Consider the following 19,420-nt stretch of genomic DNA (forward strand, 5'->3'; position numbering starts at 1 on the left):
TTTCCTTGTCATTTTGAACTGTGGGGTTTCAGTTGTTTGGAGAGACTGGAGAAGCTGGGATTATTCTCCCTCCGGCAGCGAAGGTTAAGGGAGACTTGGTAAAGATGTCCAAAATCATGAAGGGTTTTGATAGGGTACACAAAGGAGAAACTATTTCCATTGGCAGGAGAGTTGGTAACTGGAGGATTTAAGGTAATTGACAAAAAGTAAGGGGGAAATGAGGAGAATGTTTCTTTACTCAGCAAGTTGTTATGGGCTGGAATGCACTGCCTGAAAGTTTGGTGGAAGTAGACTCAATAGTAACTTTCAAAAGGGAATTGGATCTAAACTTAAAAAGGAAAAAAAGTGTACGACTATGGGGAAAGACCAGGGGAGTGGGACTAAATTGGAAGCTCTTTCAGAGAGCTGGTACAGTGACAATCGGCCAAATAGCCGCTCACTGTTTGATTTTGGCCTGTCAAGTAGGTTTCCTTTCAAAAAAATCTGTTTCTAATTCCATGCTTTTGTATGTTCTCAAGTTGACACCACATCAGCCACCAGGTCACAGAATTGTTGGTGCGAAAATGTAAAAAAAACTGTTCCAGAAAGGACACTCTTTTTAATTTGGATCAAATGGTACATTTATAAGTTTGTCACACATAATGCAGAGAGGAAACCTTCCCTTATTTGTAACCCAGTAGCGACACTCTGTTACTCATTAATGACATTTAAAGTCTAAAATAACGGCACTTCTGTTAGCCATTGTACAAGAACTGTTTTAATTGCACTGTGATCTACTGTCTCCATATTATTGGTGTTATATCAGATGACTTAATAATCATAAACCAGGATCTTATAAGGACAGTTCAAGCTGACAGATTGTACAGAATTCCAGAATTGATTTGCTTGAGGGGAACATCAGACATCAGTGGCCATGAGAAGCCTTTTGGCCTGCATTCTGCTCACCAGCTGCTTGCAGAGTCGCTCAGCAGATATTGTGGTTCGGGTAAGATTGTCTCTCAAACTCTCTCTAAAATTGACTGTGCAGTAACAGACTCTTGCCTTTGCACACTACCCCTTGTCATAATTTCCTTCGAACGTACAGCAGATTTTTGGGGGAATATTTAATAGCGAGAGGATCATATCCCAGGAATGAATGGGCTAGAATAATGAATGCAAAAGAATACTCTGTTATATCATGGCCTGGTATTAACTAAGCCAATAACATTAAATTATATTTGGTGCAACTATTGTTTTGACATTGTAGCTATTTATAAATGCAAAGGTTGATTCAATATACCATTTATCTATTAAATGTTATATTTTATTTACTTATTACAGTATTAAAAGTCCCTCCCAATCAATGATAGATCAATGAACCCTCCTGCAAACATTTAAAAACCTCAATGGTCTTTGGGTTGTTCGATGCCAATATCCTGCGTTTTCACATCAGCACCCCACCCTTAGGAAAACTATTAATCTTTCTGTCTCACATTCTACTTCTTAAATATTTTCCCTTAGTATCCAGGGCTAAAAGGGTTAATTTACAAGGATAAACTAGGCTTACATTCCCTGGAGTATAGAAGGTTAAGGTATGATCAAATTTAAGTATTTAAGATGATATCTTTGCAGCATCCTTAAACACGGGTGAGGTCCCAGAGGACTGGAGAATTGCTAATGTTGTCCCCTTGTTTAAGAAGGGTAGCAGGGATAATCCAGGTAATTATAGACCGGTGAGCCTGACGTCAGTGGTAGGGAAGCTGCTGGAGAAGTTACTGAGGGATAAGATCTATTCTCATTTGGAAGAAAATGGGCTTAGCAGTGATAGGCAACATGGTTTTGTGCAGGGAAGGTCATGTCTTACCAACTTAATAGAATTCTTTGAGGAAGTGACAAAGTTAATTAATGAGGGAAGGGCTGTAGATGTCATATACATGGACTTCAGTAAGGTGTTTGATAAGGTTCCCCATGGTAGGCTGATGGAGAAAGTGAAGGCGCATGGGGTCCAAGGTGTACTAGCTAGATGGATAAAGAACTGGCTGGGCAACAGGAGACAGAGAGTAGCAGTGGAAGGGAGTTTCTCAAAATGGAGACGTGTGACCAGTGGTGTTCCACAGGGATCCGTGCTGGGACCACTGTTGTTTGTGATATACATAAATGATTTGGAGGAAAGTATAGGTGGTCTGATTAGCAAGTTTGCAGACGACACTAAGATTGGTGGAGTAGCAGATAGTGAAGGGGACTGTCAGAAAATACAGCAGAATATAGATAGACTGGAGAGTTGGGCAGAGAAATGGCAGATGGAGTTCAATCAGGGCAAATGCGAGGTGATGCATTTTGGAAGATCCAATTCAAGAGTGAACTATACAGTAAATGGAAAAGTCCTGGGGAAAATTGATGTACAGAGAGATTTGGGTGTTCAGGTCCATTGTTCCCTGAAGGTGGCAACGCAGGTAAATAGAGCGGTCAAGAAGGCATATGGCATGCTTTCCTTCATCGGACGGGGTATTGAGTACAAGAGTTGGCAGGTCATGTTACAGTTGTATAGGACTTTGGTTCGGCCACATTTGGAATAATGCGTGCAGTTCTGGTCGCCACATTACCAAAAGGATGTGGATGCTTTGGAGAGGGTGCAGAGGAGGTTCACCAGGATGTTGCCTGGTATGGAGGGCGCTAGCTATGAAGAGAGGTTGAGTAGATTAGGATTATTTTCATTAGAAAGACGGAGGTTGAGGGGGGACCTGATTGAGGTGTACAAAATCATGAGAGGTATAGACAGGTTGGATAGCAAGAAGCTTTTTCCCAGAGTGGGGGATTCAATTACTAGGGGTCACGAGTTCAAAGTGAAAGGGGAAAAGTTTAGGGGGGATATGCGTGGAAAGTTCTTTACGCAGAGGGTGGTGGGTGCCTGGAACGCGTTGCCAGCGGAGGTGGTAGACGCGGGCACGATAGCGTCTTTTAAGATGTATCTAGACAGATACATGAATGGGCAGGAAGCAAAGAGATACAGACCTTTAGAAAATAGGCGTCATGTTTAGATAGAGGATCTGGATCGGCGCAGGCTTGGAGGGCCGAAGGGCCTGTTACTGTGCTGTAATTTTCTTTGTTCTTTGTTCTTATTGAAGAGTTTGCTTGGGTAGATCGTGAGAAACTATGTCCTCTGTTGGAGGAGTCCCGAACAAGAGGCATAACATTAAAATTAGAGCTGGGGGGATGTTAGGAAGCACTTCCTCACATAAAAGGATGTGGAAATCTGGAACTGTCTCCCTAAAAAGCCGTTGAGGCCGATAGAGAGCAGCTGAATGGCCTACTCCTCGTGTTCATACCCTCAGATGTTCCTGAGCATCTGATGCCTTGCGTATTATTTTTACCCAGGTTTTCCAGATTCATATCTTCGATAATTGTGTTCTTCCATTAGGCACTCAATGGGAAAATATCTGATTTACACCCTAATAAAAGACATCATTTGGAAGGCAGCAGAGCTAACAGGAAGACTTCAGTGCTAATTTTCAGACTATTGCATTCAGCTAGAACCCAGCTGAATAAATCTCTAATTTCAGGGCTCTAATGCACCCAACTACATCCGAATGCAGTCACAGAACCACACCCGAAAATGTTTCATTATGGGACAATGCCAAAATATGGGGTTTACAGCATCCCCCTCCTGCCCGCACTTCCTTTGAGAAGCGACCCACATGGAAGAGTTTCTTGAACATTAAATACATTTGCTGCAGGGTCACAGCTTGAATGGCTCACAACATCTCAACATGCCCCAGACACATTCTTCCAAACCTGACCCTATTCAGAAGGGAAGAATCCCAGCACTGGATCTCTTCCTGATAAGCTTTGCTGACCTCTCCGTAAGCACATTTTTGGCACAGAATAATTTTTTTCTCATTTGGATTCCAGTTGACCTCTCAAGCTCAGTGACCCTCTGCTTCTTTGAACCCTGAAATGTCACGAAAACCTGGGAGCTTTTAGATCCTCAAATCACTTTTACAGGTCCCACCATGCCAGTATAAAAATTTATGAACATATGCAACAACCCTCTGATCCAGCCAACCTGACCCACACAATTATGATATCTTGTGTATATCAAAATGTATGCTCCCCATCCCACGAGAAACCATGCGATCTCCTTGATTACAGTATGAAAAACCTGGAAGTAAAAAGCTGGTATCAGTAAGCTGTCAGATTGTTGTAAAAGCCCATCTGATTCATTAATGTCTTTTAAGGATGGAAACTTGGCCTATATGTGACTTCAGTCCCACACAAATGCTGTTGGGTCTCAATTGCCCTCTGAAGTGATCTAGCAAGCCTCTCACTTGTATCAAGTCCCTCCAAATAATAATACAAGTCCCACTACCACTTTCTCAGTGCATCTAGGGATGCGCAATGAAAATTCACATTGCCAGCGATGCCAATGTCCTGAGGAGGAATAATAAAAAAAACGTCCTGATTGTGAGAAAAATTCCGGTTTCTTTCTAACTTTGAAAACTAAAGGTTTGGTAATGAATCCAAGCAAGAGGCTTTCCCAAAGCTGGACCTTCCCTGATCCAACAACATTCATCTTTAAAAAGTGTTTCACAGCCTGTTACAGTCAATCTTTCCCCCAACATCTTTTCCTTATATACATTTCATGAGCAGATTGCGGTCTCTTACAAGCTGAAATCTATGCCTTTATAATTTGCCTAATCTAGTTTGAATGGCCTAATTCTGACAGTTAACCCTCTACATCTCCTGCCAATTTGGATGATAGAAAATATCACATTGTTAAGATACTTTAGTTTAGGCGAAACAACTGGCCAAATTTATTCACAATTAATCCTGATCTACAGAAGCAAAAAACATAGGTAGAATGCTACACCCTAATTATACATTGTAATTGTGCATTAATTGTATTGAAAAACTGTAATCAATCCACAAGGGGTTAAGATACACATTTTTCCGCTTGGTAGTACAGAACTTGGGTATTGCTGAAAAAAGAGACATGCTGTTGAAGTTTCTCATCTTGCACTCATCAGGACAGATGCAAGAATGCCAAATTTTAAATGGAGCAACAATTTATACTACATGAGAAAAGGGTGCTGATTGGTTGGCAAGTCGACTCTAAGCATTGCCATGGAGAATGCACCAGGGAACGACTGACCCCCACGTTTTGTTTAATTCAAAAAAGTTGCAACGCCTGGACATGTTTCTTTTGTCTGCAGAGGACAGGTCCCTGCTTATGAATATATGTAGATTCTAACAAGCGTAAGTGAGCCACATTGCGAGCCTGACTGATAATCTTAAATTAGTTGTTAGCGTAATTCTTAGCACACTTAGGATTGTTCAATAAGTACTGTCCAATCATGGAATCACATCTAACATTAGACATTGTGTTCTGAGTTGTGCAAGTACAGGCTGGTTGAGTACTCTGCATATTGCAAACAACTGAAGTGATGCGCTGTCTGATACGATCCGCAACTTATTGGGACATACAGCCTACGTACCTGGCATCGCACCAGCACTGGAATTCATATGCCACATTATTCATTTGTGTGGTAGGCAGAACGCCTTTTTGGCTTGATGGCAGCATCCTGTTGGTGGAAAATACCACTCGTGTTGCTACTGCACAATAGCAGTGCGAAATGGCTAGCTCCACCTGTTGCTCAAATTTTTGAGATATCCTCCAGGTATGTTGCGTATCGCGCATACTCACAAATGGGCCTTAGGCCACACTTTCGGACCTGAAAAGTGCCTGGTCTACCTCAAATTACCCTGGAAGGTATCTGCCCACTTACCTGCACTCCGGGCCTCCAGCACTGCTCCTGGTCTCAGCAGTGGCTCCTGCTCCTGGTGGGGCTGCTGAGACTGTTGAGTTGCTGACCCTCTAATTGGCCAACAGCTCTTGGATACCGGACTCCCGTCCTAAAAGGAACAGTGACCCTGGTGCGGGGCAGTTAACTGCCTGAGCGCCGTGAAATGCAGCCAGTGGTCCCCCAAATTCCCCTCGTCTTTCTGGCCTAGTGTCGGGACACTGCCACTTTCATAAATTTCAGCCCCATGTTTCCACAAGGCGTCTGGCCTCAGTGCCAGAGAAAGTTCAATGACCTCACATGGGTCACCAAGGTCAGTGAATGCATCTTCAAAGGACATTTTCTGCTCAACCGCACAACCAACCTCACACACCGCTCAATGTACCACATTCTCCTAACTCACCTATCAGGAATCAGGACTCATGCCTAACATTCAGATGTTCTACCTCATGCTCTCACCCTTACCAATGCTGCCAGCCTCACACTCACCTCTCGCTGTGCCCACATGCCTCTAGCTATTCAGCTATGGCAGGTACATCACGCAAACACATTGCAACGCATTCAACTGACATTCTTCTCTCTCTCTTAGAACCATAGAACCGTAGAAAAATTATGGCACAGAAGGAGGCTATTCAGCCCATTGTGTCCGTGCCGGTCGAAAAAACTAGCCACCCAATCCAATCCCACTTTCCAGCACCTGGTCGGCTATAGCACTTTGGGTGCAGGTTGAGGTACCTTTTAAAAGAATTTGCAGGCAACGTGTACCATAACTACAGGAAACAACAGAGAACTAGAGGGGGACAGGGACACCTGCATTACCTGAGCCAGTTGGAGGAGGCAGTGCTCCACATCACTGGGCTGGCTGTGACAGAAGTCATTGTATCTGGCATTGCTGAGTACATTCAGGATGATGGCATGTTTCTGCCTTATACCCTTCTCAAATACCACCTAACCCTCACCCTGCTATCTGGCATGAAGAGCAAGCTACAGATGTTGTGACCACAGACCTCTTGCTCAAACCCCCCCTTCCCTCACCTCAACCTTCCCCTTCTGTACTTCTACTTTCAGATACCCAAGAACTACCGCCTCACCAGCCACTGCAGCCTCTCGATGAAGGGCAAGAGCTACACCTGACTTCTGATGAAGAAGCACCATCACTTGATCTGAAACTCAGAGCCACCAGCTCAGATGCTGGCATTGTCCAAACTTAAGAGGGTAGTATAGAGTCAGGATCAGCATTTGGTGAGTCACCGGGCATAAGTGGGCGCAGTCAGGCCAGGGGAAAAAGATAGTTTGCATGCCAGCTTACCAGAGGCAAGGCTGCAGATGGGTTCTGCTGCTGAAGATTCAGATGGGCATTTTGATGGGGTGGTGTACAGGAGAACACCGATGGACAAGCACATAGAGATACTTGGTGCATGGCAGGCTGCCACAGAGTCTCTTGTCACTGTCAAAGAGCATGGAGGAATCCGGCTCCATATTGGCACAGGGCTTTGTGCAGAGCTAGGAGCCCAGCCCATCCAGCACGGAAGTGGTGGCCATCTCCATGGGAACACTTGCAAACCCAACCACGATGCAGCATCTGATGGCTGATGTCCCAGCTTCCATTGAAGTGCAGACAGAAACCACACAATGCTTTCGTGCGACAGTGCAAGCCAGACTGAGGCCATCATGGTTAACAGATGCCAGTGCCCAAAGCGGCATGCAGACAGTCATAGCTATCCACTAATCTGTCCTCCAGAAGGTTGCTAGGATTGCTGAGGCGCTGCCCTGGGTGAGTGGCAGTGGCTCCGAGGAGCACCAACTTGCTGCCCTCACTCAGGATAACAGCATTCATATTCCCACCACTGACTCTCTGCCATCGCCCTTTCTGTTGCCATTCCACCAGCCTACCCAGTCTGCTGCCATCCATGCTGAGATGGTGCAGTCCGAAGCCAGGCCCTGAAGGCCAAGCTGCCAAAAGTTATCCTACAAGGCCATCTGCAGTCTCCCCCAGTGAGAGTCAGCATCCTTCCACCAGCCACTAGGGTAACACTGTGTAGGAGCACTGGGACAGGCAAAGGTATAGGAAAGACAGGCAGTAAGGGAACGCATCAGGGTGAATTGCAGTTTTGTTCGTGTGGAAGTGTTGTTGGATAAAGTTGTTCTGGAATATTTTTTGTTGATGGCTTTTATTTCAGAATTTGATCAAGAGAATGTACCAGATGGATTGAAAGGTGGGAAATTGGGGAGCAACTGTGATGTGGGGGTGACATCTCGGGGGAAACCAGAGTCTGAGTCTCACAGCCAGCTGGTCCAGAGCTAAGAGCTCTCCTGGATGCCTCCTCCCTTCCCCCTCCTCTTAGTCCTCCACCCAAGGTGGCCTCCAAAGGTTTGGTGGCAAGGGCTGCACCTGCATGAGAGCCAGGTTGTGGAGGGTGCAGCATGAGCTTAGAGACACACTCCAGCAAGTACTGGAGGGCTCCCTCCAGTGTGGTTGTTCCAAGATGCCGAGGGTTTGCTCCGTGCCATTCCTGGTTGCTGCATGGCTGTCATTGTAGCTATTCTGTCCTCGTGTGGTCGGGTGGTGAGAGGGAGTCACGAGCCAGGTGTACAGCAGAAATCCATGGTCACCTAGCAGCCAGTCTCTCATTCTTCATAGTAGGCCAAACATGGCAGTTATGGCACAGGATGAATGTGTTTTGGCTGCTGCCAGAATAGTGGGCATTCATCAAGAGGTTCCGCTGGGCCTGGCCACATACCAACTGGCCATTGATAGTTTGGTAGCCTTTGAGGTTATGGAATATATCCTCATTAACATATGGGGTCATGGAGCTAGGAGTGTGCAGTTGAGTGCACGTGAACCACTGGGAATCCCTCCAGCCAGGGAAATCCATGTGCTCGCTTCTCCTGCTTCTCTCTGGTCAGTGAGAAGACAATGAAGTCCCCACTCCTTTTGTACAGGATCCCCTCACTTCTATACAGAACCCCCTCTCCGTCTGTACAGGACCCCCACTCCTTCTGTACAGGACCCCCTCTCCTTCTGTACAGAACCCCCTCTCCTTCTGTACAGGACCCCCTCACTTCTATACAGGACCCCCTCTCCTTCTCTACAGGACCCCCTCTCCTTCTGTACGGGACCCCCTCTCCTCTGTACAGGACATCCTCTCCTTCTGTACAGGACCTCCTCTCCTTTTGTACAGAAACCCCTCTCCTTCTGCACAGGACCCCTCACTTCTATACAGGACCCCCACTCCTTCTATACAGAACCCCCTCTCCTTCAGTACAGGGTCCCCCTCTCCTTTGTACAGAACCCACTCTCCTTCTGCACAGAACCCCCTCTCCTTCAGTACAGAACCCCCTCTCCTTCTGTACAGGATTCCCTCTCCTTCAGTACAGAACCCCATCTCCTTCTGTACAGGACCCCCCTCTCCTTCGATATAGAACCCCCTCTCCTTCTGTACAGAACAATCTCTCCTTCTGTACAGGGCCCACCTCTCCTTCTGTACAGGATTCCCTCTCATTCTGTACAGGATCGCCACTCCTTCTGTACAGGGCCCCCGACTCCTTCTGTACAGGATTCCCTCTCCTTCTGTACAGAACACACTCTCCTTCTGTACAGGGCCCCCTACTCCTTCTGTACAGGGCCCCCTACTCCTTCTGTACAGGGTCCCCTACTCCTTCTGTACAGGATTCCCTCTCCTTCTGTACAGAACACACTCTCCTTCTGTACAGGCCCCCCACTCCTTCTGTACAGGGCCTCTGTCACCACCCCATTGCAGAGATGGACAGCAAACTGAGATATTGCTAATGTCGCCTGCTCCCATATGAAAGTATCCACCTGCATTGAAATTGAGGGAAACGGTGACCTTGAACACAGGGTTTAGTGAGAGAGAGGAACTGAAGGAAATCAGTATTAGTAGAGAAATGGTGTTGGGGAAATTGATGGAATTGAAGGCCGATAAATCCCCAGGGCCTGATGGCCTGCATCCCAGAGTACTTAAGGAAGTGGCCCCAGAAATAGTGGATGCATTGGTGGTCATCTTCCAAGATTCTATAGACTCTGGAACAGTTCCTTTAGATTGGAAGGTAGCTAATGTAACCCCACTATTTAAAAACGGAAGGAAAGAGAAAGCAGGGAATTATAGACCCGATGTCGGTAGTGGGGAAAATTCTAGAGTCCGTTATCAAAGATTTTATAGCAGAGCACTTGGAGAACAGTGGTAGATTTGGGCAGAGTCAGCATGGATTTACAAAAGGGAAATCATGCTTTACAAATCTACTTGAATTCTTCGAGGGTGTAACTATTAGAGTTTATGAGGGGGAGCCAGTGGATGTGGTTTATTTGGACTTTCAGAAGGCTTTTGACAAAGTCCCACATAGAGATTAGCGTGTAAAATTAAAGCACATGGGATTAGGGGTAGTGTATTGCTATGGATAGAAAATTGGTTTGCAGACAGGAAACAAAGAGTAGGAATAAACGGGAATAAAAACAAGAAATGCTGGAACCACTCAGCAGGTCTGGCAGCATCTGTGGAAAGAGAAGCAGAGTTAACGTTTCGGGTCAGTGACCCTTCTTCGGAATAAACGGGTCTTTTTCTGAATGGCAGGCAGTGACTAGTGGGGTACTGCAGGGATCAATGCTGGGACCCCAGCTATTCACAATATATATTAATTATTTAGATGAGGGAACTAAATGTAATATCTCCAACTTTGCAGATGACACAAAAGTGGGTGGGAGGGTGAGTTGTGAAGAGGATGCAGAGAGGCTTCAGAGTGATTTGGATAAGTTGAGTGAGTGGGCTAATGCATGGCAGATGCAGTATAATGTGGATAAATGTGAGGTTATCCACTTTGGTAGCAAAAACAGGAAGGCAGATTATTATCTGAACGGCTATAAACTGAGAGATGGGAATATGCAACGAGACCTGGGTGTTCTCGTACACAAGTCGCTGAAGGTAAACATGCAGGTGCAACAGGCGGTAAAAAAGGTAAATCGTATGTTGGCCTTCAGAGCGAGAGGATTCGAGTACAGGAGCAGGGATGTCTTTCTGCAATTATACAGGGCCTTGGTGAGGCCACACCTGGAATATTGTGTGCAGTTTTGGTCTCCTTATCTGAGGAAGGATGTTCTTGCTATAGAGGGAGTGCAGCGAAGGTTTACCAAACTGATTCCTGGGATGGCGGGACTGACGTATGAGGAGAGTTTGAGTCAGTTAGGATTATATTCGCTGGAGTTCAGAAGAGTGAGGGGGGATCTCATAGAAACCTTTAAAATTCTAACAGGACTTGACAGGGTAGATGCAGGAAGGATGTTCCCAATGGTGCGGGAGTCCAAAACCATGGGTCATAGTCTAAGGATAGATTAGATTAGATTAGAGATACAGCACTGAAACAGGCCCTTCGGCCCACCAAGTCTGTGCCGAACATCAACCACCCATTTATACTAATCCTACATTCCTACCAAACATCCCCACCTGTCCCTATATTTCCCTACCATCTACCTATACTAGTGACAATTTATAATGGCCAATTTACCGATCAACCTGCAAGTCTTTTGGCTTGTGGGAGGAAACCGGAGCACCCGGAGAAAACCCACGCAGACACAGGGAGAACTTGCAAACTCCACACAGGCAGTACCCGGAATCGAACCCGGGTCCCTGGAACTGTGAGGCTGCAGTGCTAACCACTGCGCCACTGTGCCGCCGGGTAAACATTTCAGGACTGAGATGAGGAGACATTTCTTCACCCAGACAGTGGTGAACCTGTGGAATTCGCTACCACAGAAAGCAGTTGAGGCCAAAACATTGAATGTTTTCAAAAAGGAGTTAGATATAGCTCTTGGGTTTAAAGTGATCAAAGGATATGGAGAGAAAGCAGGAACAGGTTACTGAGATGGATGATCAGCCATGATCATAATGAATGGCGGAGCAGGCTTGAAGGGCCGAATGGCCTACTCCTGCTCCTATTTTCTATATTTCTATCACTCACAACATCGTCCTCACCCTACTTCAGGCTGCATGTCGGGTTGTAGGAGATGGCACAGTGCAGTCACCACCTCCCTGGTGAAATGTAGGCACCTCAAGCATTGTCCCTGGATAAAATGGAGGTAAGAGAAGTGCTCTCTGAAGACCCTTGGTATGTAGGGCCTTCCTCCTCCTCCCTCTGTGCACAACTTCCCCTCTCTGCTGCCTCTGCTCCATGGCCCTGTCATGTACAGTCCAGGGACGACCTCAGAACGGAGAAGCGGCAGTCGGCAGGCGGACCTGGGAGCAGGGGGATCTAGAGCGGGACCTGTGAAATAAAGAGCGGGGCTTGAGGCCTACACTTACCTCAGACCGGAGCAGCGGCAGTCTGCGAGCACTCTAGCTGTGTCGGCGCGCGCTGTATTTCAAAAGAGGGGAAAAAACTTACAGTGACATCACTGGAAATCTGTAAGCTGATTAGTTAGGTAAGAAACAGCTGTTAGTGCCTGTAAATAGCTTTAAAAATCAGGGGAGAGAAAGTTATTTTTCAAAAAAAACCTCAAAGCCTACCTTATAAGTGATAAGGTGATTGGTTGGCTGCTGAGTAACTGCTGTTAGAGAGTATCAGTAAATAGCTGGGTTAAAAGATCAAAGAACAAAGAACAGTACAGAACAGGAACAGGCCATTCGGCCCTCCAAGCCTGCGCCGATCTTGATGCCTGTCTGAACTAAAACCTTTTGCACTTCCGGGGTCTGTATCCCTCTATTTCCATCCTATTCATGTATTTGTCAAGATGCCTCTTAAACGTTGCTATCGTACCTGCTAAAGTAAAGAGAAAGGTAAGGTCTACAGTTTTTTTATATAGTAAGTTGCGTTTTTTAGGGAATCAAGGTCCCTGGTGTTAAATAATCTCTAATTTTTGAGTAATTTAAGGGAGTAAATTAAGGGTAAATCATGGCAGAGCAGCTCGGCAGTGTGGAGTGCTCCTCTTACGCAATGTGGGAAGTCAGGGACACTTCCAGTGTCCAGGAGGGACGCATGTGCAGGAAGTGACTCCAGCTGCAGCTACTCGAAATCCGCATTTCGGATCTGGAGCAGCAGCTGGGGACACTGTGGAGCATCCGCGAGGCTGAGATCATTGTGGATAGCAAGTACAGGGAGGTGGTCACACCACATGTAAAGACTGCTCAGGCAGAAAGGGAATGGGTGACTGCCAGGCAGAGTAGAAGAACTAGGCAGGTAGTGCAGGAGTCCCCTGGGTCCATCTCCCTCTCTAACAGATTTTCCGCTTTGGATACTGTTGGGGGAGATAGCTTCTCAGGGGAATGCAGCAAGAGCCAAGTCTGTGGCAGCAGGGGTGGCTCAGCTGCACAGGAGGGAAGGAAAGAGAGTGGGAGAGCTATAGTGATAGGGGATTCAATCGTAAGGGGTACAGATAGGCATTTCTGTGGCCGCAAACATGACTCCAGGATGGTATGTTGCCTCCCTGGTGCTAGGGTCAAGGATGTTCTGGAGAGGCTGCAGGACATTCTGAAGGGTTAGGGGGAACATTCAGAGGTTGTGGTTCACATTAGTACCAACAACATAGGTAGAAAGAGGGATGAGGTCATGCAACAAGACCTTAGGGACTGAGGTAGCAGATTAAAAAGCAGGACCTCAAAGGTTGTAATCTCTAGATTACTCCCGGTGCCATGTGCTAGTGAGTATAGGAATAGGAGGATAGAGCAGATGAATACATGGCCGAAGAGATGGTGCAGGAGAGAGAGATTTAGTTTCCTGGATCACTGGGTCTGTTTCTGGCGAAGCTGGGACCTCTACAAGTGGGATGGGTTGCACCTAAACCGGAACGGGACCAACATCCTTGCAGTTCTGAAGAAGGGTCACTGACCTGAAACGTTAACTCTGCTTCTCTCTCCACAGATGCTGCCAGACCTGCTGAGTATTTCCAGCGTTTCTTGTTTTTATTTCAGATTTCCAGCATCTGCAGTATTTTGCTTTTATTTATCCTTGCAGGGAGGTAGAGGCCTGCTCAGGTCGGGAAAAAAGAACCTGACCCGAACCCGACCGAACCACAGCGGAGCGGAGCCCGACCTGGCCCGAGTCCCTCCGATTTTGCCCTGAGCCCGACCCGACCCGACCCAAACCCGCCCTGACTCGACCCAACTCGACCCGACCACCCCTTTACTTCCTGACACCGAACCTGCAAGAAGCCGCAGGGCATGCGTGATGACGTCATAGTGACGTCACTCGCTCACTGCGCAGACTCAGTTTCGTCCCGGACTCCCAGCTCAGGTAAGTTTTCTAATTTCAATACTTCCCAGAAGAGCATTTGCCCTGTGTGTCTGGACCGACCCGACCCGACTCGACCCGGACTCGGCCCGACCCGACCCAACCCAAGCCCGAAAACCGGACCCTGAAGATGGGGTGTAAAAGAGGAGGTGGCATTGCACTATTGATCAAGGAGTCAATTACTGCAGTAAGGAGGGATGATACCTTAGAAGATTCCTCAAATGAGGCCAGATGGGTAGAACTTAAAAACAATAAGGGGGCAATCAATTTGCTGGCAGTGTACTACAGGCCTCCAAACAGTCAGGGAAAGATCGAGGAGCAGATATGTTGGCAAATCTCAGAGACGTGTATAATAATAGGGTAATAATCGTAGGGGATTTCAACTTCCCCAATATCAACTGGGATAGTCTTAGTGCAAAAGGCTTAAAGGGGGTGGAATGCTTAAAATGCATACAGGAGAGCTTTTTGAGCCAGCACATAGAAAGTCCTACAAGAGAAGGGGCAGTACTGGACCTAATCTTAGGGAATGAAGGCAGACAAGTGGTAGAAGTTTCAGTGGGGGAGCATTTTGGGGATAGTGACCATAACTCTGTAAGATTTAAGGTAGTTATGGAAAAGGACAAAGATGGACCAAAAATAAAGGTACTGACTTGGGGGAAGGCAGATTTCAATATGATAAAACAGGATCTGGCCAAAGTGGACTGGGAGCAGCTACTTGTAGGAAAGTCTACATCAGACCAGTGGGAATCATTCAGAAAGGAAATAGTGAGAGTTCAGAGCCAACATGTTCCCATAAAGGTGAAGGGTAAGACCAGGAAGTCCAGGGAACCCTGGATGTTGAGGAATATAGAGGATTGGATCAGGAAAAAAAAGGTTTATGGCAGATTCAGAGGGCTGAAAACAGCGGAAGCCCGAGAGGAGTATAGGAGAGTGAAGAGGGGGCATGAAAAAACACTGATGGGCAAGATAAAGGAAAATCTCAAGGCGTTTTATAAGTATATTAAGGGTAAGAGGATAACCAGGGAAGGACCAAAGTGGCAATGTGTGTGTGGAGCCGGAGGATGTAGGTGAGGTTTTAAATGATTATTTTTCATCTGTGTTCACAATGGAGAAGGCTGATGTAGGTGTAGAGAACAGGGAGGCGGATTGTGATATAGAACATAGAACATTACAGCGCAGTACAGGCCCTTCGGCCCTCGATGTTGCGCCGACCTGTGAAACCATCTGACCTAAACTATAGAAAACTTAAACAAATTAGCATTGAAAGGTATTAACGGTTTTAGCTGGCTTAAAAGTGGATAAATCCGCAGATCCAGATGAGATGTATCCCAGGCTGCTATGTGAGGCAAGGGAGGAGATGTCAGGGGCTCTGACACAAATTTTCAAATCCTATCTAGTCACAGGAGAGGTACCAGAGGACTGGAGGACAGCGAATGTGGTATCATTATTCAAGAAGGGTAGTAGGGATAAACCAGGTAATTAAAGGCGAGTGAGTCTAACATCAGTGGTAGGGAAACTATTGGAAAAAATTCTGAGGGGCAGGATTAATCTCCACTTGGAGAGGCAGGGATTAATCAAGAATAGTCAGCATGGCTTTGTCAGGGGGAGATCATGTCTAACAAATTTGATTGAATTTTTCGAGGAGGTGACTTGGTGTGTAAATGAGGGTAAAGCAGTTGATGTAGTCTATATGGACTTCAGTAAGGCTTTTGATAAGGCCCTGCATGGGAGATTGGTCAAGAAAGTAAGAGCCCATGGGATCCAGGGCAATTTGGCAAATTGGATCCAAAATTGGCTTAGTGGCAGGAGGCAGATGGTGATGGTCGAGGGTTGTTTTTGCGATGCGAAGCCTGTGACCAGTGGTGTATCGCAGGGATCGGTGCTGGGATCCTTGCTGTTTTCAGTGTACATTAATGATGTTGACGTAAATATAGGAGATATGATCAGTAAGTTTGCAGGTGACACAAAAATCGGTGGTGTCGTAAATGGCGAGGAGGAAAGCTTTAGATTACAGGATGATATAGATGGGCTGGTAAAATGGGCAGAGCAGTGGCAAATGGAATTTAATCCTGAGAAGTGTGAGGTGATGCATTTTGGAAGGACTAACAAGGCAAGGAAGTACAGAGGGTCAGAGGGATCTTGGTGTACTTGCCCATAGTTCACTGAAGGCAGCAGCACAGGTAGATAAGGTGGTTAGGAAGGCATATGGGATACTTGCCTTTATTAGCTGAGAAATAGAATATAAGAGCAGGGAGGTTATGATGGAGCTGTATAAAATACTAGTTAGGCCACAGCTGGAGTACTGTGTACCGTTCTGGGCACCACACTATAGGAAGGATGTGATTGCACTGGAGAGGGTGCAGAGGAGATTCACCAGGATGTTGCCTGGGATGGAGCATTTCAGCTATGAAGAGAGACTGGATAGGCTAAGGTTGTTTTCCTTAGAGCAGAGAAGGCTGAGGGGGGACCTGATTGAGGTATACAAAATTATGAGGGGCATAGATAGGGTAGATAGGAAGAAACTTTTTCCCTTCGTGGAGGGGTCAATAACCAGCGGGCATAGATTTAAGGTACGGGGCAAGAGGTTTAGAGGGGATCTTAGGAAAAATGTTTCACCCAGAGGGTGTTTGGAATCTGGAACATACTGCCTGAAGGGGTGATAGAGGCAGGAACACTCACAACATTTAAGAAGTATTTAGATGAGCACTTGAAAGACCATAGCATACAAGGCTACGGGCCAGGTGCGGGAAAAGGGGATTAGAATAGATAGGTGCTTGATGGCCGGCACAGACACGATGGGCCAAAGGGCCTGTTTCTGTGCTGTATAACTCTTTGATTCTCTGACTCTAAGGACTGCAACTGTAGCCCCCAAGTTTTCTCTACAGGCCAATCATCCCCTCTAACCACTTTGTCAGGATCCAGCTTCACTCTCTTGTGAATCCAAACAGTTTGCAAAGCTCCTGCAATAACTTTTTTTTTCCTAAAATATACTTTATTCATAAAAATCTGTAAAAAAAAATTCATTACAAAACAGTTTCAAGTTGACATTCCAGAAAGTGCAAAAGAAATCAGTTTTCTTCAATACAGAATGTGAGTTGGCTCACAACCCTTCCATTCCATTTTTACGTGCATTACACAACAAAACCATGTTTTGGTACAAACAGCCCGTGGGGTTTAACACAGGTTCCGGCCCCTCGGTTCACTATGGTGGGAGGACCTTGCACCGTGTCCTTTCTCCATTGAGCCTTTGCTGCGGCTGCCCCAAGCTTTAGTGCGTCCCTCAGCACATAGTCCTGGACCTTGAAATGTGCCAGTCTGCAACACTCGGTTGTGGACAACTCTTTGCACTGTAATACCAGCAAGTTTCAGGCAGACCAAACAGCGTCTTTTATCGAGTTGTTGGTCCTCTAACAGCAGTTGACATTTATCTCTGTATACGTCCCTGGGAACGTACAGCACAGACTCCTGTGTTGCAGAGCTGCTTGGGATGAACCTCGACAAAAACCACTGCATCTCTTTCCACACCTGCTTTGCAAAGACACATTCCAGGAGGAGGTGGGTAACCGTCTCTTCCCCACCACAGCCACCTCGAGGGCAGCGTGCAGAGGTGTGAGATTCCGGGCATGCAGAAAGGATCTGACCAGGAGGGTTCTTCTCACCACCAGTCAAGCTATATTTTGGTGCTTGTTTGAAAGTTCTGGTGATGAGGTATTCTGCCAAATGACTTTGGCGGTCTGCTCAGGGAACCATCCGACAAGATCCATCATCTCCTTTTCCCGTAGGGCCTTGAGGACATTCCGTGCAGACCACTGCCTGATGGATTGGTGGTCAAAGGTGTTTTTTCGCAGAAACTTTCCCACGAAGGATAGGTGATACGGCACGGTCCAACTGTATGGAGCGTTCCATGGCAATGTGACCAGCCCCATCCTTCGCAACACTGGGGACAGATAGAACCTCAGCACTTAGTGACACTTGGTGCTTGCGTACTGGAGGTCTACACACAGCTTGATGCAGCCGCATACGAAGGTGGTCATCAGGATGAGGGCGACGTTGGATACATTTTTCCCACTTTATCAAGAGGTTTGAACATCGTGTCCCACTGGACACGGTCCATTTTGGATTTCCAGATAAAGCGGAAAATGGCATGGGTGACCGAGGCGCAGGAGTGGAGTATGGACCAGACCTGCGCCACATACAGCAACAATGTGAGCACCTCGCACCTGATGACCAGGTTCTTACCCACAATGGAGAGAGAATGCTGTTCCCACATGCTCAGTTTACCATGGCTAGTCACTCCTCCCAGGTTTTGGTGCACGCCCCGTCCTCTCCAAACCACATCCCCAGCACCTTCAGGTAGTCTGACCTGACGGTGAAGGGGACAAAGGATCGGTCAGCCCAGTTCCCAATGAACATGGCCTCGCTCTTGCCGTGGTTAACTTTGGCTCCCGAGGCCAGTTCGAACTGGTCGCAGATGCTCATCAGTCTGCGAACGGATGGCGTATCCGAGCAGAAGACGGCGGCGTCGTCCATGTACAGGGAGGTTTTGACCTGAGTGCCTCCTGGGATTGTCACCCCTCTTTGGCCTGCATCCTTCCTAATGGACTCAGGAAAAGGTTCAATACAGCAAACAAACAAGACCGGGGAGAGAGGACACCTCTGACTCCAGATTGGATCAGGAAGCGTTCTGATTCCCACCCATTGATTGAGACTGCGCTACTGATGTTTGTGTAAAGCAGTTTGATTCAATTGTAGATTCCCTCTTCAAACCCCATTTTTGGAGAGCATGTCCATCATGTATGTGTGCGATATCCTGTCAAAAGCCGTCTCCTGGTCCAAGCTGATGAGGCAGGTGTCCACCCTCCTGTCCCGTACATAGGTGATCGTATCCCTGAGTAGCGCGAGACTATCAGAGATCTTCCTGCCAGGTACAGTGCAGATCTGGTCAGGGTGAATCACTAACTCCAGAGCAGACTTGACTCGGCTGGCTATGACTTTGGACAGAATCTTGTAGTCAACATTAAGCAGTGAGATGGGCTGCTAATTTCTGATTTCTGCCCTCTCCCCCTTCCGCTTGTAAATGAGGGTGATGATGCCTTTCCTCATGGATTCTGACATGCTGCCAGCCAGGAGCATACTTTCGTATACTTCCAGCAGATCCGGGCCGACCCAGTCCCACAGGGCCAAATACAACTCAACCGGTAAGCCATCGCTTCCGGGAGTTTTACTCGTCTCGAAGGACTTGAGGGCCTTTGTCAGCTCGTCCAGAGTTAGCAGTTTGTCCAGACTCTTCCACGTGTTGTCACCTAAGACCACCGTGATGGATGACAGGAAGGACTGGGAGGTCGTACTGTCCATCGGCTTCATGTCGTACAGCCCAGCATAAAAGGATTTGCTCATTCTTAGTTCAT

General features: G+C 46.9%; 1 protein-coding gene across 4 annotated transcripts in view; it reads left to right on the plus strand.

The window, feature by feature from the left end:
- The first annotated feature begins 759 nt into the window (after positions 1-759).
- The window catches only part of LOC137352266 (guanylin-like), a 31,601-nt gene continuing 12,940 nt past the window's right edge, over positions 760-19,420 (plus strand). Inside the window, exons 1-2 of one of the 4 annotated variants that reach the window (XR_010969663.1) lie at positions 760-985; positions 5,004-5,232. Coding sequence is in view for 2 of the 4 variants with exons in the window: in XM_068017553.1 (XP_067873654.1) it covers positions 914-985 (72 nt within the window). In the remaining 2 variants the exon portion in view is untranslated. The remainder of the gene's footprint in view (positions 986-5,003; positions 5,233-19,420) is intronic. The other 3 variants (XM_068017553.1, XR_010969662.1, XM_068017552.1) reach the window with 3 other exon arrangements.

Source organism: Heterodontus francisci, chromosome 37 (genome assembly GCF_036365525.1).
Source record: "Heterodontus francisci isolate sHetFra1 chromosome 37, sHetFra1.hap1, whole genome shotgun sequence".
Taxonomy (NCBI): domain Eukaryota; kingdom Metazoa; phylum Chordata; class Chondrichthyes; order Heterodontiformes; family Heterodontidae; genus Heterodontus; species Heterodontus francisci.